Source organism: Cervus elaphus, chromosome 2, assembly GCF_910594005.1.
Source record: "Cervus elaphus chromosome 2, mCerEla1.1, whole genome shotgun sequence".
NCBI classification, from domain to species: Eukaryota; Metazoa; Chordata; class Mammalia; order Artiodactyla; family Cervidae; genus Cervus; species Cervus elaphus.
This window is the reverse complement of record NC_057816.1, coordinates 24,674,056-24,695,763: the sequence shown is the minus strand read 5'-3', so window position 1 is coordinate 24,695,763 and position 21,708 is coordinate 24,674,056. Positions and strand designations below refer to the sequence as shown.

At 40.2% G+C, this 21,708-nt stretch overlaps 1 protein-coding gene across 2 annotated transcripts in view; it reads right to left on the bottom strand.

The window, feature by feature from the left end:
* ZDHHC13 (zinc finger DHHC-type palmitoyltransferase 13) overlaps positions 1-21,708 on the bottom strand; it is a 51,246-nt gene that overhangs the window by 2,042 nt on the left and 27,496 nt on the right. For both annotated transcript variants that reach the window (XM_043875044.1, XM_043875035.1), the window contains exons 9-16: positions 20,580-20,713; positions 17,368-17,468; positions 12,321-12,445; positions 11,185-11,247; positions 10,388-10,481; positions 8,555-8,638; positions 4,080-4,237; positions 836-933 (exon numbers count right to left, since the gene is read on the bottom strand). In XM_043875044.1, coding sequence (XP_043730979.1) covers positions 836-933; positions 4,080-4,237; positions 8,555-8,638; positions 10,388-10,481; positions 11,185-11,247; positions 12,321-12,445; positions 17,368-17,468; positions 20,580-20,713 — 857 coding nt within the window. The remainder of the gene's footprint in view (positions 1-835; positions 934-4,079; positions 4,238-8,554; positions 8,639-10,387; positions 10,482-11,184; positions 11,248-12,320; positions 12,446-17,367; positions 17,469-20,579; positions 20,714-21,708) is intronic.

Here is a 21,708-nt window from a genome sequence, read left to right as displayed (position 1 = left end):
CACCACTCTCTACTCTCCATCACTTTGGTCCCCTCTTCCCAATTAAGTCAATTTCTCTCCTCTAAACACACATCACAGTCATATTACAGGCTCTGATTTCCCTGTCTAACAGCCTAACAGTTTCATCTTGTACCATGAGTGTGCTTTAAAATAGACTGCTCATGAGATATGCAGTAAGCGCTCAAATCCCTGGAGGGCCCTGGGTCACCTCTGCAGTGCTCCCAGCCTCCAGATCCCGATATATGTGACAAGGAGATAAGCTTCAAAGCCTGATCGTTCACATCATAAGAGGATGGCCTTCCTACAGACACCCTCATTTTCGACGGAGGACGAGTTCCATACAGCTGGTCCTCTGGGGAGAACATATCCCAAACCTGAAAAAGTAGCTTTTCTTTGACACGGGTGGGCTCATTAAACCATAGGACTAAAAGAATTACTGGTGATAGAAAGTCAGGTTGAAAACCCTGGCAAAGCTTGCAATCTAACGCTTTCGGCAGAGAGCCTTGTGCCTGGCTTTCTCAGCCACGTGCTCACTTATCTCACACTGACTTCATGCCAGCAATATGCAACCTTGTGACCATGTGGCTTGACTGAAAAGATCCCCCGGCTTGGCAAAACTTCAAAGTCACTTACTGTTTGTGCTCAGTCCAGGAGACTAAATCCCAAATTCTTACCACCTTGGGGCTCATGACCTTACCACTCATCTGCTGTCACTAAGGCTTCCAAGAAAGAACAGGTTCGACTCCATCAGAAAGCCATGGCAGCAGGGCCACGGGTGGTGATGGCGAGGCCAGCCCCTTCCACAGGCCTGGCAGGAGGGACAGGTTTCACTTACTTGTACGGGGTCCTCCTGAGGGACAACGTCTGTTTCATGTGCTTGCTCTGCTTCAGCAGGCTGGTTCTCTCATAGGAGGTCAGGCCCAGAAAAGCAATCTGAAAAAGAATATTGGAAGGTATGCAAAAAAAAAAAAAAAAAAACGCCACCACACTGAGGCTCATCACTCTTGGCAGAGCATCAACAGCACACTGATAAACAATCAGCTCTTCGCCCCAAAGACAACATCACCAAGCCTTCTAACCAAGGATCGTGATAAGGGCAAGGACTTGACAGCTCGACACCAGACTCACCTATGTACATCTAGTAGCTGGGCTTTTTTTTTTTTTGGATTGTCTGCTTTTTATTAACCTTCAAGAAAGCAGAGGGCATTGACTGATAGTCATGAAATGATGTGGCTTATGGCCGTGTTTATAGATTCTCAACACATTCAGCATTCAAATTTCAGATGAATCAAACAACATAATATCAGTATTAATGCAATTATCTCAACCTCTATATGCTTCTCAGTATCTCTTTGAAAAGGGTCAAATAAAGTTAATCTGAAATGAAGGACATTTTAAAATCATCCTTTATAAGGACAGCCATAAATTTGGGGAAGGGTAAGAATTAAAGAAACTTTAAAAATTCTCAAGAAAAAAAAAATAAATAAATAAAAATTCTCGAAGCATTAAAACCAATATTATTCACTGAGATATCTCATCCAATCCTCAAAACAACTCAAACATCAAGTTCCTTATCTGTAAAACACAGATTATCACAGCACCCACTTCAGCTTGTCTAAGGACTTGCGATAATATGTTTAAAATGATCTAGTGCAGAGGTTGATAGAGGTGAAGCAACTGGTCCAAGGCCACACAGCTTAGAAAATGACAGAACTGGGATGGACACCTCAGTCAGCCTGAGAATAAAGTCCATGGTCCCTGTCAGCAGTCTACACTCTCAGTTTGACTTGCTACAGTCAAAACCATGACTCACCAGAGCACTTAGGAAATCAAAGACTTCAACTAATTAGACTATTTTCTTTATTAAGAAAACAACTTTACTCTGAATTCTCGTATTTGAAAACTATCCAAAACTTTGAGCCCACTTTCCTGCCTTAGAGAGTATAAACAAACTTTCTTTTAAAAAGCAAAGATATTATATCCTCAAATACTTGTACTTCTTTTAAGAGCCCAGACAGAAAGAAAGAAAATTAGAACTGATGTCTCAAAATCTTAGGTTTTGCCTCTAACTGAGCCCTATGGCCATAAGTAAGGTACTCAACATCTCTTAGGCTTATCTTTCTCATCCATAAAATGGACACATGACTTCGGCACAGTCTCCATCTCAAATGTTTGTGAGGCCACTGACAGGAAAGTGCTTTGGAATACTGAAAACATATATAAATAATAATTTGCATTAATAATACCTAATATTTATATATGCTCCTAATATTTATATATGCTTTACATATTCCAAAGCACCTTCCCATCAATGGGCTCACAAACATTTGAGATGGAGACTGTGCCGAAGTTGTGTGTCCATTTTATGGATGAGAAAGCTAAGCCTAAGAGATGTTGAGTGCCTTGCTTATGGCTGGGCTTCCCTGGTGGCTCAGATGTTAAAGAATCTGCCTGTAATGCAGGAGACCCAGGTTCAATCTCTGGGTTGGGAAGAGCCCCTGGAGGAAGGCATGGCAACCCACTCCAGTATTCTTGCCTGGAAAATCCCATGGACAGAGAAGCATGGTGGGCTGAAGTCCATGGGGTCACCAAGAATCAGACATGACTGAGTGACCAACACATTTACTTAATCAGAGGTGGAGTTAGAGGCAGAACCTAGGATTTGAGACATCAGTTCTAATTTTCTTTCTCCTTTCCTGGACTCTTAGAACAAACTTATAAATGATTATGGCTTCCCAGGTCGTGTGAGTGGTAAAGAATCCACCTGCCAATGCAGGAGACACAAGAGACAAGGGTTTGATCCCTTTCAGGAAGATCCCCTGGAGTAGAAAATGACAACCCACTCCAGTATTCTTGCCTGGAAAATTCCATGGACAGAGGAACCTGGTGGGCTACAGCCCACGGGGCCACAAAGAGTTGGACATGACTGAGCATACACACATTACAAATGATTATTATAATATCAATAATCATTGATGCTAATATTCATTCTTTTTTTAAATTATTTTTTGGCCACACCACATGGCATTCGGGATCTTAGTTCCCATACCAGGGATCGAACCCACACCCCGTGTAGTGGAAGCAAGGAGTCTTAACCACTGGACCAACAGGGAAGTCCTGCTAATATCCATTCCTACTGTCCGAGTCTATAGATGGTGGATAGGAGATTAGGACAAATATTCAGAAACCTCAATTCAGTCAGTATGATAAGCTTAATTCTTTTCTTCAGCATTTCCCCCCCTTTTCGTCTTTTACTTTTTACTATTATTGCAGAATTGGTTACTTCCTCATAAAACTGGAATACATTTTGCTTTTGTTGAGTAATGCTCCAGTTATCTGACGTCTGGCAGTAATCGGCTCAGACTGATCATGGCTGTCCATTCCATGAGGGAGGCCGTAGCAACAATGGGAATTAGGTTACGCTCTTAAAGGCAGGCACGCAGCAGGGAAGAAACAGAAGCTTCACAGAAAGCTGAAGGTGGTGGCTACTGCCCTGGAGCGTGACCTTTCTAATGGTCATGACCTTCTCTGCAAGTATAATTACCATGCCCATCTTTCATTTCTTCCCCACTTCCATGCCCTTAAGGACCACATAATAACAAGGATAACAAACAGGGCTAGGAAAAGGGAGGGAACATAATCATCTCACGTCTGCCCAATGCTTTACAGTTTATAACATGCTTTTACACACCACATAGTTTAATTATAGGATGGAAAAAGCCCTTGAATGGAATTGTCAGAAGACCTGTTACCAGTTCTGATTTTTGCCATGCAGTGGGTGACCTTGAGCAGTTCAGTTCACCTCCCTGACCTCTATCTGTTAAAGAGGTCAGCTTAGATAACTCTTATGACTATACTAACACCTTATTACTCTAACCTTTAAACCATTCTGTTAGAGTTGACAGCAATTACTATCCCCCCCACTTTACAGGAAATTGCAATTCAGGGGTCAAATGACATGCCCAGACCCACAGCATAAATGACAGAGGTAGAACTCAAATCTAAGTTTTCTGACTTGAAATTTAAGTCCTTCTACCTCACTATGTGTTACTGGATATGCATTATAAGAAAATAAATACCTGAAAAAGTTGATTTATTAATAAAAACATTGACCATGAGAAATGAAAACTTGCTAACATGAAGATATACATGACCCAAGGGGAACAGGTCACAGTCTGATTGAGGTAGGTCCACAGTCCATCTTCTTTGAAAGTTGTGGTACAATGATTTGACCAATCTGTGAATTCACAAAAGAGGGGTCCATTATTTAAAAAGGTAACAAGCTAGTGGTCATTCTTCAAGAGGAAAAAAATCGCTGCAGTTCTATTTAGGGAGAAGAGAAAGTAACACATAATGGCACAGATCAGAACTCAACTTAAAGATTTTATCTTCCAAATAAATGTCAGCTTACCAAAGTTTTTTTTTTAAATGGTGTTGTTAAGGCTATGACAATACTGCATTGGTAGTTGGCAGTGAAGGAATAAAAGCCAAAACCTTTATAAAACCATCACTGAAATCAGCATATTCAGCATGAAATAGACTGGCCAGAAGTTATTCAAGGACTTGATAACTGAGAATGATTATATATTCAATAAGTACTTGTCTGAGAAAATTCTCTATCTTATCTGTGTTACAGCAAGACAAGGGTCTGTTACAGAATTGAACATAAATTCTTATTAAGGGCTCAGCTCAACAGGCCATTGTTGAGGACACAAAAAATCCTATAAGCACCTGGGTGTCACTGTAACACAACCTAGAGCATGTAGTTACTGACTGTACTTGTGCTTTGGGACCATAATTAATCCCACAGTGGGAGAAAAGCCAGGTGAGAGAACTCACGAGTCAGCAACTCAGTTTCTCCCCAGGAACATCTATTCATATGTCAATCAAAAGTGAGGTCTCCATGATACTGACCCCCTAACCCAGGAAGCCAAGAGCATCAGTAGGGAGAACACAGGCAGGAATAGGCAGAAAAAAAGGAACAGATCTTCCAGGTAGTGAAAGTGAAAGTCACTCAGTCATGTCCGACTCTGCGACCCCATGGACTGTAGCCTGCCAGGCTCCTCTGTCCATGGGATTCTCCAGGCAAGAATACTGGAATGAGTAGCTGTTCCCTTCTCCAGGGGATCTTCCCAACCCAGGGATCAAACCCAGGTCTCCCACATTGCAGGCAATCCTTTACTGAGCCACCGGGGAAGCCCAATGTAAAAACCAGTGACTTCAAACAGGCATCACGAGCATTCACAAAGGACAAGGAAATAAGAATTGTGTAGATGTGCACCCTGAGGTTTTATAAATGCCTCTGATAATTTGAGAAGTAGTTTCAGACATTTTCCCAAAGCAGCACTTAAGAGCTCCTGGGACATAAACAAATGAGTCCATGACTTAACTATCAACTGTCTGACCATTTTAGTCCTGAAAAAAAATTTTTCTTTTCTGAGTTTGATTTCCAACAATCTTTCATGAATATATGCCAAAGGCATTCTAAGGGCAATCATCACAGAGCAACAATCAAGGTTAAAAAAAACTTTAAGGCAAATTACACTCTCTTTAAAGCTGCTCATTAGGACAGCAAACAAAGATACATTCCACATACTTACCTGATACAAGAACAAAAAAATATGTATATAATTTCCAACAGCAGGCTTAGGAAACAGCTGCTGAGCGGGAAAGAGTATCTACTCTCTTTCTGCTTATGAATGTCTACTGCTCCCTTCTGGGAATTTTTTGATAACACAGCATGACTTTGAACAGGAATTTTCAGAGGACTGATTTCAGATTTATCAAAGATATGGCTGCAAACAGCCACATACATTATGTTATGCAGTACAACACTTTAATGTGTACTAATAATACATTTTTATCAGGTGGCCACTGGCTAATAACAGGGAACTCATATTGCTCCAGATCAATCATTTTCATCTTTAAATAGCTCTGACAGTTATGGTGTTCTTTCTAACAATGATCTAAAAATCTTTGTCCCTGTAGCTCATAGGATGTTGACACTTTGACTGACTTACTGTCCACCCTGAAAACAGACCTCACAAAAGGGAAAACGCATGGAGATTGCTCAAAACCAGAGTAGCTAGAACTGGATCCCACGAGGAGGAGGGTACACAGCAATGTTCTAGCACCAGGAGTGTTAATGATAAAGAAGGTGGGATGACAATGAGGCCTTGTTAGAAAAATGGAGTGAAAGTTCACTTTTGCTGTCTGTGAAATAATGATAAACGGACACGATGCTCTCATCCAGTATAAAGAAATACTGTGACCACCACAAAATAGCAAAACAATAAATTAAAGTAACAAAACACGTTCAGCTAGTCTACACAGTTGTTAGGGAATGTAAGGTGGGATTGTTTCTAAGAAACAAAAAATGTAATACAAAAACTGTTTGGAGCCAGAGAATAAAGACAAAGAGGAGGGAAGAACCAAATGAATGTAATACAGAAGCAACTTGGAAAGAATGAATGTGATGGAAAATTACTTCTGTCCTTATCAATACAGTCTTATGCTGGACACAGCCACCGCACAAAGGGGACTATTTTTAGTGACAAGAGAGAGTGCAGAGAGACAAGTGTGGCATAAAATCTGGCTCTTCTCCCTGAGGATCAAGTCCAAGGGACAAGCTGGTCCAGGGGCCCAGCTACAAAAGGTTTTCCAGGAATATGCTTTATTTTCAGGCCTTTAAAAGGGCAGCTCTTTCAACAGAAAGAAGCATTAAAAAAAAAAAAATCTTTAATTTCTTATACCACAGGACATAATAATCTATGCAGTTTTATACTTTCAATGCTCAGGATTACTGATGGTCTTTGACAAGAACTGAGGTCAGGGATCACAACCTACTGACTCAGCTCCATTTGAGATGGTGGCGGTCACGCTAAGCTCCAAAAGCATCCCCTAGTGATCAGAGACACCAAAGATGTCTGGTAGAAACAGGGCTGTCAAGGCAACTGAGGTCTTCTCCATGCCTATGGCAGGGCTAAAAACAGACCATTTCATGAATATCAATTAACAATCTCTAAACAAAACAAAAGGGACTCTAGAGAGTCCTTTGGACTGCAAGGAGATCAAACCAGTCCATCCTAAAGGAAATCAGCCCTGAATATTCGTTAGAAGGACTGAAGCTGAAGATGAAGCTCCAATACTTTGGCCACATGATATGTGAAGAACTGACTCATTGGAAAAGACCCTGATGCTGGGAAAGACTGAAGGCAAAAGGATAAAGGGGTTGCAGAGGATCAGATCGTTAGGTAACATCACTGACTCAATAGACATGAGTTTGAGCAAACTCCAGGAGATAGTGAAGGACAGGGAAGCCAGGTGTGCTGCAGTTCATGGGGTCGCAAACAACTGACACAGCTGAGTGACTGAACAACAACAGAACACAACTTGTAATACTGGATGGTTCTGGAAGGATATCTGAGAGGCTGCGGACAGCACACTGAAAAACGACCTTCCAAAAACTAAACAAAATTTAACCTAGAGAAAGCCAGCTGGTGAGTGGGGTGGGGAGAGTAAGGAGTGGAGAACGTGGGATTCTAAAGAGGAAAAGAAAAAATGTAGGAATAAATTTTCCACATCTGCTAGAATCATTCCACATTTTAGCTCAAGCAACAGACTTGTATCCTACTGGCAAAATCCAAGACTTGAGCATGAATATAATGGGAGTGTGGATGGAAACAGATCAGCAGTAAAGCCTCTGCCTCTAGAAACAAATGCTCCTAAAACCTTCAGAATAAATAAATAATAAACAGTTAAACCAATAAAATCAAAATAAACTATAAGCTCTGTAAGTTTTTCCAGTTAGGTAGCCTATTCTTAGGTCTGAAAAGCATAGTCATGCGATTCTTAAGAGCTAATCAAAACCCTTCTTGCTTCAATTTAAACCCTCTTCTTATTCGATCACGTTGGAACAACTGGACGTCACTCCCTACACGAGCCCCCCCCACCCCCACCAGCCCCCGATGACCTCCTACATGGCTACTGAAAAGTTGTTTTCCTTTCTCAGGGAAGCAGAATAAGTGATCTGCTGTTTTCTTCCAAGTTATTATTTCCAACCTTTCAATCACTGTCACTGTTTTCCCATCAGTTCTAAGTCCTGACTTGATATTTATATCAAATGGCACAAGCTTTCAGAGTCCTGTGGCTTAAGTACCATGACCACCTCCAACCCACTCTCTCAGCCTCTCTACCACCAACTTTCCCCCCTATTTTATTTACTTATCACTTCCCCTTGCTTTGTATTTGAGCGACTGATTTTTACTCATCTCACTGAGGGATAAATCTGCACTTAAATGAGTCTATTTTTGACCACTTCTCAAACTTATCAAGGTCACTTCAGAGTTCAATCTCTTCCAAACTACTGACAACTAACCTCTCCTAGCATTTCTTACAGATTCCCGATGTTGAGAGAGTCTTAAGGGCATTCGTTTCACTTTTATTAGGGTATGGTTTATAGTCATCCAGCCACAATGTGATATAAAAGAGTTCACAAGAAACAGCGTATTGAGTGTGGGTGTGTAAGTCTGCTATAAGAAAAATGTATACTTACAGATGAAAGATTCATATATAATCCAGTCACACACGATGGAAAGGAAAAATAAGAATAATATGTAATAGTGATGGTTGCCAAAACCTACATCAAAAAAGAAAAACAACATACTTAACACTTTCTTACAATGATTTTCCAGAACAAGGTCTTATTAAACACTTTCCTGTCAAAAGCTTTCACTAAAGTAAAAAAGAACTAAGCTGTTGTTTTGCTTTTAAATGCCATTAAACCCAAACCAAACAGCTTTGATATGTCCTGTTCAAATGTCCACATCAACTGAACTAATATTTATTCATTACTTACTAAAAGAAGATACTTTTTTTTGGACAGAACAAAGCTTACTAAGTAAATCCTATACAGCCCCAGGATGGCCTCTACAGTGCTGGCGGCAGGTGAGTGGGCAGGACTTGGGGCAAATCATATCCTGTCTCTTCCTTCCTTCCATGTAATGAGTTTACACAAGTACAATTTCTGGACATCAAGGACTGACTCAATCAGGGGAACCCAGAAAACAAACAGGGGGAACAGATATCTTGCAGGGAACTGGATACAGCAGAAGAGGGGCAACCTGTGATACCTGAGAAAGGTCTACAGAGGCAAGAAAAGGGGGAGGGTGCCAGGTATCCCAGCCCCACTGTGGCATGTGCGGCCCCCTCCCCATGCTGGAAAAGGCAGCATTTTGACAGCTAATGACAACAAAGCTCCTTAGCCACCATCATGTTCCCAGCTTCTCAAAGCCCAGCAGAAGGAACAACACCCACTGGAATCAGGAGATCCTGATTTACAAATGACAAGTTGTGTGACTATAGGTAGGTCATTTAACTTCTGATTCAGTGTTCTCATAACATGAGGAAAGTATCTCTTCTGTCTACTTCATAAGCCTGTGGCAACCAAAGAGGATGATATAAATGAAAATACTACACAAACGCGGTGTGATAAAAACATGTGGGCTTATACTATTGTTTTCCCACTGCCATTCAAAGCTGCCTGTCATTAATGCCATTCATCTCATCTCTATGGTGGGATGGGGTCCACAAAGCCTGGGAACACAGAAATGACCTCTTCACCTGTTCTGTAGACACAAAAGCTCACAGAAGTGTTAAGTCACTCAGTCATGTCCGACTCTTTGTGACCCCATGGACTGTACCCCACCAGGCTCTGTCCATGGGATTCTCCAGGTGAGAATATTAGAGTAGGTTGCCATTTCCTTCTCCAGGGGATCTCCCTGATAGTAGAGAACATCAAAATGCACCACGGAAAGGTGTCTTTTGTTCATCAAGATTCTACAAGCACAGCTTCCCCTTGAAGACTCATGAGACTGAAGTTCCTCATAATAAAGCCCTGCCTTTTACTGTGATGGCTCAGAGGAAACCCAGGGCTGCAGATCAGGACAATGAATACTCCCTGGGAAGGCAGACCCCAGAACTCTGCCATCTCTGGCTCTGGTGCCTACCTGAGCCTGGGAGGCAAGGAGAAAAGGTGAATAAAAGGGATAAGATACAAATTATGGAAAGAACATGCTATCTGGAGTGGAAAACTGATACTACTAAAGTGAACTCAAGCAAATAATTTGACCTTTAGTATTTTTTCCAACTCTAAAATGAAGATAGTAATACCAACCTCTGATGATCAAATAGGATACTATCTATAAAGGTGCTTTATAAATTATTATCAACCTCAACAATCAGTGTTCCAAAAGTATTAGACCACAGGGCTGATCCTCTGACAAGCAAGAGCTACAGATGCTTAGATCCTCTAATGCTTCCTGCTTTTTCTGAGCCACACGCATTGATGAAAAGAGAGCTGAACTTCAGATGGAAACCTGACACTCACCTATGCACCGTCCGGTCCACAGGCAGTGTTGGTCGTAGCGAGCCACACAGGAGTTGCACACGTGGCAATGCAGTGACCTTAAGGGCTTCCTCATCTAAGGCAACAATTACGAGAGCGAAAAGCAGGTATCAGAATCCCAAAGCGGTAACAAACCAAAAGCAAAATCTTCTTTCTAAATTATAAAGACACACTGGCACAAATAATCCTATGTTGATCATCAATTCACTTAGGCTCTGGAAGGCCTTGTTACTCTTACTTCCAGATGTCTACTTTAATTAGGCCATCACTAAGGGGGATTCGAAGTCCAGAGCCTTCTGACACTGACAAAGGGCAAATGAGGCAGCACCACACAGGATGAGTATCGGACTAAGAAAAAGCGAACACGAGTTACATTTCTGGCTCTGTCAGTAATTTGGGGAAAGTTACTTCCTCCTTTAGGCCATGAATCTTCAGTTGCTAAATCAAAGGTTTCACTAGGTGGTTTCTAGGGTCACCATGATCCTGAGACTCCAAGTCAGTTCTAACATATGCTTCGTGGCAGGAAAAAGCAAACCAAACACATAAAGAGATTTAACCATAAGCAACTTCAAGAGATTATGAACATCATTCTCTTATATGTTCAAGGCAGAAAATTTTTCTGACAGCAATGCGAAATTTATAAAAACCAATTTTATACCTGGTAAAAAGAAAGGTGTATAAATATACCAGGAAGATGTGAAAAATGCTTACATGGGCATTGTAACAAAGAATTTGCTTTTACTATGGGAAAAGAATTATAGATGAAAAGACTCACTCACAAGACAGGATGTACAAAATGTTCTGAAGTCCAGGCAGCCGGTCTCTGCAAGGGTGATGATACTCTGAAAGACATTAAGTTTGACCTTACGTTTGCTTTTTACTGGGGGAATGGATGATGCATGGTTATATCCCATTCTCACAGTTCTCTCTCCAAACTGCAATAGCTAGAAAAGCAATTTAGAAGACCTGCCACCATATCATTCTGTGCCTGAAATATGTGACTTTTCAAGGCTGCATTTTCAACCACAGTCAATAAATTAGAATGCATAAAAACCGCACCTCCTCCCTGTATTCCATGAATGGCAATGATCTTTCAGTTATAATATGCTAGAGAAAAATAAACACACACATTATACACTCATAAAAAAGGAACAAAAACCACCTATACATCAGAATTGATGGTTATAAGTGTCAAAGGCAGTCTTTCAGGAATACTGGCTTTGGGTAACAAAGAAGACAACAGTCTCCCCAACTTCTAACACTCACGAGCAATGGGAGACATACCATGACTCCTGACAATTTCAGTCTGAGGACAAGAAAGGGCATCTCCTCAGCCAGTAAGAAGAAGGACTCCCCTTGGCCCCATCCTAGATACTCTCCATATATTTAATAGGGGAATTTAAGTTGTATTATCATTACCTAAGTATTATTATAAAGAAGTAGGAGCTCATATCTACTGACAGAAATTATATCTGAAAAAGTCTTGGTGGTGTATTACTGTAATGGAAAATAAAAACATTTTTTAAACTTTCATATAAATAAATGACAGTGAAGAAATCTGTTTGCTGATTTAATTATTCCACATTTACGCTGTATCTTTTATGCGCCAGGCTTCCCTGGTGGCTCAGATGGTAAACAATTCGGCTGTAATGAGGAGACTCGAGTTCGATCCCTGGGTTGGGAAGATCCCTTGGGGAAGGGAATGGTAATTCACTTCAGTAATCTTGCCTGGAGAATCCCATGGGCAGAGAAGCCTGGTGGCGACAGTCCATGGGGTCACAAAGAGTTTGTCACGACTGAAGCGACTAACACAGTGATTAGCTGCGAGGCACTAGAGATGCAATCACAGTAAAAACTGACATAGTTTACATGCCCTTCTGTAAAACAAATCAGTAACGTTACAGAGAAGACTCACCATTTTCTTTTCTTCTTCTGAAGCCTTAGTGAACCCTGGGTCAGTTGCCCAAGTCTTGTAGAAAAAATAGAGGAAGGCTACTATGCTGATAATGAAAAGGAAATATAAAGGTGTGCCTGCGACATGTGAAAGCTGAGTTAAGGAACATATCAGACTTCCAGGAAGAAGAGCCTAACTGTGATGTAGGCACATTTCATCACTGGTGCTCAAAAGTCTCTTTACTCTGCACTCTACCCTTACCTTTCCTACACACACATACCACTATGTAGACTAACCCTAAAACCTGGTCCCATCCTATGTTCTACTCCTATACGAATTTGCTCATAGTTGACTAATAATTATCTCTTCTCATTAGGTGAAATTCATGAGAGGAATAGTTGCGGTATATGAAGAACCTCCTAAATACTGAAAAACCTTCCAGATCCAAACAAATTAATATCTAATGGTGTAACTGTGGCTCTCTTGTGTGCATCTAAAATGGTATTTTCTGATCATTCAATAAATTTTAACAAAACTATTCAAAGAAACAAATCACTGAATTCAGAGCTTCTAATTAAAAATATTCCTCTATATATTAGATTAATGCTAGCAAACATTTCTTACACCGAAGTTTAATAATGTAATTCTTCTCCTAGTAGTATTAGGCTGAGTTAATTCAGAAACAAACAAATTGCTCTCCTTGCAAAGTGGTTACAAATTAGATACTATTTGGAAAGGCAGATACTATGGATAAGTTAAGATAAAGTGTTTCAAAGATAGACATTACCCACTTTCAAGTGCTTTTAAAGTGGTTCAAATCCTTTGTATCAAAAAGGAAAATTTTGCTCCAGGGAAGGATAAATGAATGTGCAATAATGAACCAATAAACCAGCAGTAAGCCAGTTCTCCTTGTCCAATTAAAATCATTATATTGACACGGTAACCGTATCTGCCTTCCAAGGTATTGCCAAGCTGCCTGGTGCTAAACTTCAGAGTGGAAAAACGTAGCCATAGAACAAACTCTAAACTCTTGCTTCTCAAAGTGTGGTCTGTGGACCCATAGCAATGGCTTTACCTGGGAGCTTATTAGAACGCTTGAGCTCCAGACCTCACCCCAGACCTGCAGAAGCAGACTCTGGAGTTTACCAAGATCCCTAGCGGATGCACACGCACATTATAGTTTGAGAAGCACTGCTCTTACCCACAAAAAACAAGCAGTACCACATCTGGTTCTGGTAGGAAGGAATGGATCTTGTTGGTTTAGTTTATTAGTTTATCTGCAGATGGGCCTGGCTTTATGAAAAAGACAGGATCCAAAAATTTTTTTTAGAAAAAGCTGTGTGAAATTGAAATTGAATTCCCCTAAAATCCTGATCAACATACATGACACAGTCTCAAAAACCTCCAACTGAATCACAGGATAATCTCACATACTGAGTGGAACAAATATGGGGCTCCTGTTCTGAATAATCTTAAAGACAAATCCTGCAGAAATCGATGGATCCTCTCCTTCCAAATAAAAGGATCCCTTCACTATTTCCTCACATGAAAGCCAAGCATTCCTTGTTCCCATGCCCTTGCTTTGTATGGCTCACTGTTCTCAAGTGTTCCCCACTTCCCCCATCTACTTCTAAAATCATACTTTTAGGATGTCCAAGTCCTAACTGCCTTCAAGACCTGACTTATAGCCTTCCTTTCACTTGAGGTCTTTCCCTGTGGAAAAGGATTCTCTCCCTTCCCTGAACCCAAGAATGTTAATTCTATGGCACTCAGCCCTGGATTATAGTTATCTGTAGACAATTTAGCCTCCCCAGTTAGCTTGTGACCCTTTTGCAGCTAAAATACTTCTCAACATCAATCTGAGATCTGCCATTTTATAACTTGGATTAACTGGTTTTCATTCTTTAGCTCCTTTATATCTACACTGTAGATCCACACTATAGTTGCCCTATAGGCAGATGCTACAGGAGCTGCTTCCAACATTTTTATTGAGTGCTCATTCTGTACAATGCACTGGCTTCCAAATGGCAGACTTTCAGGCACTTGAAATTGGAAGGCAGAGCTTACACCTCCAGGATAAGCAGCAATATCACTGCTCGTACAACCCGCTTTCCTGCATATGTTCCTCTGTTCGCCACTGTCTCTTTTCAAAAGAACAGAATTTGAAACAGAGCAAACACATCTCAGGTGTGTTCTGACCAGTGCAGTAGACAGTGAGATGCTGATGTCTTTTGCTTGGACACTCACATCCTCCTAATACTACTAGACAATACACTGGTTTCCTCGAAAGTCGCATCACTACACATACCAGGCTTCTAGTCAAAGCTCCTGGTTCTTCTTCATTTGCTCTGAAGCTGTGTCATTCTCACCACGATGTGTACTTGTATCACGCTGATTCTCTGAAACTCAGTATCAGGACTTCACATATTTATCCTTCTTAAACTTAACTTAGCTATAGCTGGAATCCGAAACGTCATGTTCAGAGGTTCACCATCTCTTTGCTAAATCTTAATCTTACTTCCAAACTTATCAGTAAGGCCTTCTCTCCTTCTCTCAAACCTGCCTCATAAAAGCCACAAGTACACACAAAAGGCACTAAAAGAAAGTGTTCCTCTCAAGAGCTAACCTAGAGCTGCTCTTAAAATTCCAACGTAAAACCTTCCACACAGATTTTGTTCATAAGAGTAATTGATAATAATAATAGCTATTATTTACAGAATGGGGACTAGGGGCAGCATTTTATAGACATCCTAACATAGCAATACTTGCAGCCACCTGATGAACTTGGTACTGTTATCCCTAATTTACAGGAAAACTGATATTCAGTGAAATTATTTGCCCACTGGTACCATGGCTCAGCAGGTAAAGAATCCGCCTGCAATGTGGGAGGCCTGGGTTCGATCCCTGGGTTGGGAAGATCCCCTAGAGAAGGGAATGGCAACACAACTCCAGTATTCTTGCCTGGAGAAGTCCATGGACAGAGGAGCCTGGTGGGCTACAGTCTATGGGGTCCCAAAGAGTCGGACACAAATGAACAACTTTCACTTCACTTCACATAATAACTAGTAAGAAAAAAAAAAAAAAAAGCCAGAACTCCAATTCACTCTGTCTGATTCCAGAGACCACACTCCTTCCACAATGTTCCCAGGCTCTCTTCCCGTGATGGGCAAAGTGGCTGTGGGAGTGGAGGCCCCATGCAATGCAGACACGGCAACACGACTAGTCTACACCCTCAGGATGGGGTCTTTCCAGGGAAGCACCTCGGTTCACACTCAAGGCAGTTCAGATAGCATTTAGCATTCAGCTTGGAAAACACCGATCTGATGGCGCCACCTACTGACTGATCTGGCCCTTCCTGTCAACTCCACCATCCTTTAAGACTCTGTCCCAGCTATGGAAATTGAATCAGTCCTTCTCATGTTATGACATCTTCACAAATACTGAACAGCAGTAAACCCAGCTGAATACTAACTAACTACCTCTGTAATTGAGGTTTTCAAACTATGGTGGAGTAACATTTTTGTTAATACTTACACTGCAAATTTGAAATAATTCAATGTAAAAACTACCAAACTTCTTTGGTGCAAAATCTGAAAGAGCATGAGTTACCCACATTTTAAAAAGGCATCAAGAAACACAATTTTTAAACTATGTTTACTCCACTGCATATGAATTGGTAAATAAAAATATCAGCCAGCCCTTTCAGTACTACGTCAATTACCAAAGCTTTTACAAGCCTTGGGACTTCTATAAGTGATAAAGTATTTTTGTATCACATAATGACATCACCCAAGCCTTCATTAAGCGGTGGTCATAAAGCCAGTGCTTAAAAAGCTGCCCTCAAATCAATAATTGAGATGAAAGTTAATGCAATAAAATCTTTTGAAAAGTCAAAATGACCCCCATGGTATACTGTGTCATTTATTTAAAGGAATCCGAAAAGTACTAGAGATAACGCTCAGAAATAAAGAGCATCATTAAAGTAAAAACATGCTATAATGAAGGGTGACAAATGTACTCAGAACTCATATGCCTCTCTCACTTTACATTTATTCCAATGAAAAAAATGAGTGAACGCATCTCTCTTATAAGCAGCATTCTTTCTTTTCAAGTGTATCACTCCCAGAAAGAGGAATAACAGAGAGTTAAAGGAATATGCTTAAAGGTACACGTCTATCCACCACATCCCTTCTTCTTCTGGCCTGTAAGGAAAGCAAGGCTTTTAATGGCTTCCTAGGGCCCTTTGAGGGAGAGAAAGGAGCCTGGAAAGAGGTGGGAACTCTGAAAATTGGAGAAAATGCATCCTTCCTGATGGGAGCTATAAATAGCTATAAACTAAGAAGTAACCCCTATCCTCACTTTCAGGTGACTGGATTTGGCCTGGGCCCTGCTCCTCAAGTGATAAACCAATCTCTTAGATGACCTGTTGTTTTTTTAAACTACAAGTTGCCATCCACTAGTAGGTCATGAAAGATTTAAGTGGCCTATGACTCACATTTTCAAAAAAGGAAATAGAATAAAATACAAAAATGTTAGAGTAAAGCACATATTAGGATGTGCTTTTGTCTCACATATATTTTGGGTGGCAATGCAAATTTTACTGTGCACTGAAAATCACTGCCTTGGACAATAACACCGCACTGACCACTGCTGAGGAGGACACATTTCCTTCAATGTTCCACCTATACAGGTAATCTTGGTACCCAGATTTATTAATCAATTATAACTGCTGACCAAGTTAAAAGAACCATCTGACCTTAAAGAGAACCTCAAGGCAATACAGTACTTTTTATGGATCTAAATAATTTATAATTCATTCACTGTTTTAATATATTGTTAAACTGTTTCCTTCCTATGTGTAATTAATACTAAACACCTTCTGTTTCCATAGTGTACCCTGAGATCATGTCCAGAATTCAGCAGATTTCCAACATTAAACACCTTCAATCAGGACCATTAAATTAATATAAATTTGATTTACATTCCCTGGATCTCATCTAGTATCTAAACTTTAGTCATTTTTAAAAGCTAAATGAGATATGCATTTAAGTGTAAACTTGAAGGATATCAGGAAAGAATAAGATGAACCAAGTCATAAACATCCAAAATATGGAACTCAGCAGAAAGACTGTTGGTAAGTATATAAGGCTCTTGTACCCGAGCAAGAACCTAAAAGAAAAAAAGCGTAAACATAAGGTATTAGTGAAAGTAAGTATGAATCATATTCATTTCAGTTCTAAATTCCCTTATATAATAATAATAGTGAGAATAAAGAAGACCTCAGATAACAACAGCTTTCACTAAGTGCTATGTGCCACTTTCCATGTGATAAGAGCTACACACCACCATCGCTTCATTTTACATGGGAGAAAACTGAAACACTGGGACTCTCAAAAAGTAAATGTTCTAGTTCCTGTAACTAACTTACACATTATTCCACCCCCAATAACACTATATTTTCAATTAATCTTTTTTATTGAAACACATATTTGTATTTTTGGCATGTTGTATTTTCAAATACACGTTATATTTTCAAAATGCAAAAATTTAAATCCCTGGAGAGTCATCTTCACATTTAACAAGCTAAATGCGAGGCTAGCAGTGTATTTTTGAAACACACAGAGGCACACAACCTTGAGCATTTCTATCCTATAATCAGCTTGTGAAGCAGACACGTAACATAAAAAGATACATTCAGGTTAACGGTGGCACTAGTCATCAAGCCCCAGCCATCTTGCTTGGATCACAAGCAAAATGGAAATCCACATAAAACTTACTCAAATGTTTACTATTACAGTTTCAAAAGAAGAAAAAATCTTTTACATTAAATATTCAATACAGTAAATCTAGACATGAATATAGTTTACCTAGATCTATTTTAAAATTTATATCATAAAACAACAATGATTGAACACACATATTAAAGGGTTTTTAAAAAGCTATCAAGATCCTAAGCACAACTATGATAAAATAACACTTGGCAACAAATAAAGATCCCACACCTCAGGCCCCCAATACGCTGCCAGAATAGGCCAACTGGAGCCCACATAACCTTCATGGCATGGCTTGTCTGCAGCAAAATTTGTTTGACCTAATTAAGTGATGCAGCGAACTATCTTATTTGTAACAGCCTGCTACTACGACCTGTCTACTTCTGACAGGTATCACATAGCAGCCTGGATCAACAAACAACCTCCTGTGGAGCCTAGTAATAGTGGAAGTTTATAGCCTCTTACTCCGTGAAATTGGGACTCTAAAGAGTGGAAGAAATAAAAGTAGAATGGACAAAGCTGCCATATGCATTTGCCTCCCATTTGAACAGTGTCCATATGCTAACTAAGCATAGCATATGAAGCCCTCGACTCACAGTTTCCATATAAATATTTTATAACATGAGTCTCTATTAACACAAAATCTCAAGTGCCCCTATCCTAGGTGAGTAGATATTGCCAGCCTTTGCTTTCTCTCTGGAAAAAAGAAAAACAGTGATTGCAATTTGGCTTAAAATTTATTTGAAAACCAAATCAATCCAATTAGTGGGAAATGAATGAATATCTCTAACTTACAAATTTTCTGCATAGCAAGCAATTTCAGGCATTTTACTATTTTTCAGAAACTTGAGCTTTTAAATTAATTTCCAGCCTACTGTCCTGCTCTTGAATGACTAAGTGGTAAAATGTGCTAATGCTTTCTCTTTTAAATAACAAAAGCAACTCATGCTTATTCCACAAAATGCTGGTAAGCAGACAAAGGACATAGGAACACTCATAATCACACCCTGAAGACAGCAACATGCACTTTCTTTTAGATTCTCTCCTATAGATCATCATCGTTACGTTTTCCTTTCCTTCAGTGACTGAAAATGTTCGACAGGAGAGACAAATGTCCTGCTTGTATGGGCCTTACATTCCAGGAAACAGTAATTAAGCGCCATGAAGAAAATACAAGGGGAGGATACAGCAGAGCCAGTCAGACACGGCTTGGCTAAGGAGGGGACGCTGGGAGCTGAGGTCCATGAGACGTCTCCCGCTACTAACAACACGGCACAGAACAGAGCCCTCCAGAAAGACACACGAGCAAGAGCCAGGGCCCCAGGTGGGTACGAGCTTGTTGTGTTCTAGAAACAGAAAGAAGGCTGGAGGGCAGTGGAAGTAAGAGATAATGCCAGAGGGGAAGGGGTGATGACATAGCACCTCACAAGCAAGGAGTCTGGATATCATTCTGAGAGGAATGATATGCTTTATGCGGGGAGGGCTTTATGCAGGGAGAGAAGACAGAAACTGGTTTTTTTTTAAAGCCCACCCTTGATTGCTGAGTGAGGAGGAACTACGGGGGGGGAGCTGGAGCCAGGAGGTCAGTGAGGAGGCCTGGCTAAGAAGCCAGCTGAGGAGAGGGCGAGCGCAGGCCAGCTGGGGCAGGGCAGGGAGGACTGGGAGGGCACTGGGTGTGGGGGGTGAGGAGCAGGGAAGAACAGCGCGGGGCAGTAATCGAGGATGGGGCCCATTATTCTTGTGAGAAACTGGATGCCACGCCACTGGGAAAGGGAGACGAAAAGAAGCGCTGGCTACTGATGACTGAGCACTGGGCGTCAGTCACGGTTTTAACCATTGTATTTGTGTTAACCACAAGGCAGGCATCGCCATAAACATCACCCTCATCTTAGAGATGAAGAAATCGAGGCACAGAGAGGGAAGCCAACTTGCTCAAGGTCAGACTGTCATGTGGTAAAGCGTGACTTGAACCCAGGCAATCTGACTCTTAACTAGCGACTACATATATACATATATATAATGCGTGAATATTTTATTAAAAATAGAACTATACCACAGTTACTATTTTATAACTTCTTATAATTTACTTAGGTTGCTTCTTACCTAAAAAACATTAAGAACTAAAAACAACTAGCTTAAAATAAATTTAGATTTAAAATAGAAAAAAACGATTTCCGAAAAATGGGCAAAAATGCTTCAAGATGCAAAATAGTTACAAAAATCTTTCCATTATTCATTAACAATTCAAAAAGTGACCTAGGCAAAAAAAGTGAGCTAGTATATTTATTTTCTGCCAATTGTCAATGCAATTAAATTATTGGATTGACTGATTTGCTATCAGTCAAATCATATACCACCAAAGCCCTGCCCTCCCACCTTGAGGATCATTCTATGTGATAAGTAACATTGATAGTTCAATAAAAATCTGTGGCTCCAGCTAGTAACAGTAAAAAAAAAGAGTACTCAAATTGGAAATGCAATAACCAGCTTTGCAAAGACTAATACACACCTTGGAAACAAAGACGTCAGAAAAAACAATATTATTAAAAGAAATCCTTTTAGAAGCCAAGAATCTGAATCGAAGTCCAATATGTATCCAACAGCCCACATGGTAATCACAGAAAGTAGCAGTAGCAGGAAGACCTATTAAGAGATTCAGAATTTTAGAATTTAATGGATTTTACCTCCTAAGCACCTAATAATAGTTAGTTCAAAAGAAAAACTATTTCCTAAATATATAGTAAGTTAATACAACAGCACAAAACAGTTTTTCTTCAAAATTGCTGATAGATAAATCTGACCTTGCTTGAAAGCAATCTTTTAAAACCTTGCGTTAATAAAATGTTGCTTAAACATGTTTAGTTTTGCTGTCTTCCACTCCAAGAAATGTTGATCTTCTAGAAATGTGTTAATGATAGCTGACATTTAAAAAAATAATTTTCAAACAGTATTATATGTCAGAAGGCATAAAGCTGGACAAAAAGACCACACAAAAATCAATATACCCAAGATTCAATGAAGAAAGTACAAAAGTTCCAATCTAGGCATTGCATGGTGCCATACCCTAATAAAGAAGGTCAGAAGGAACAAGTTTGCAGAAAAGATGACTTTCATTTAGGGCATGTGGAATTGTAGACATCTAGGAGACAGCCAGGAGTCAGTCAGAAAAGCAGATCTACCATACAGGACAAAACTTAGTGTTTAATCAGTACACCGAGTGGAAAGACAGGAATGAAAAGCATCCTGAGGACTGTGTGCAGGTGAATAGGGCAGAAGCTTGGCCAACAGAAACATTCAAGGGGAAAAAAGCTAAGTCCCAAAAGGTAAGTAGGGAAGTATGACCGGTATGACCAGAAAGGCAGGATGAGGACCGCAAGAAATGTTCCAGTCAAGCCAGGGAAGGGAGTTTCAAGAAGAGAGTAGTTCTCAGTGTTATATGTCACATGGAGGTCAAAGTCTGAAACACATCATCAGGATGCTAATAATATGAGTTTATTCCACAAAGTTAAAAGAAGGAAGCAACACTGTGGCTGTCTGTATTAAAGCCGGACACCACATCTGTGCAATGCAGTCCCTTAACTGCAGTATGCATGACCTTTATATTCTGCTCTATCTTCTTCAATCTTTACTCCTTTAAA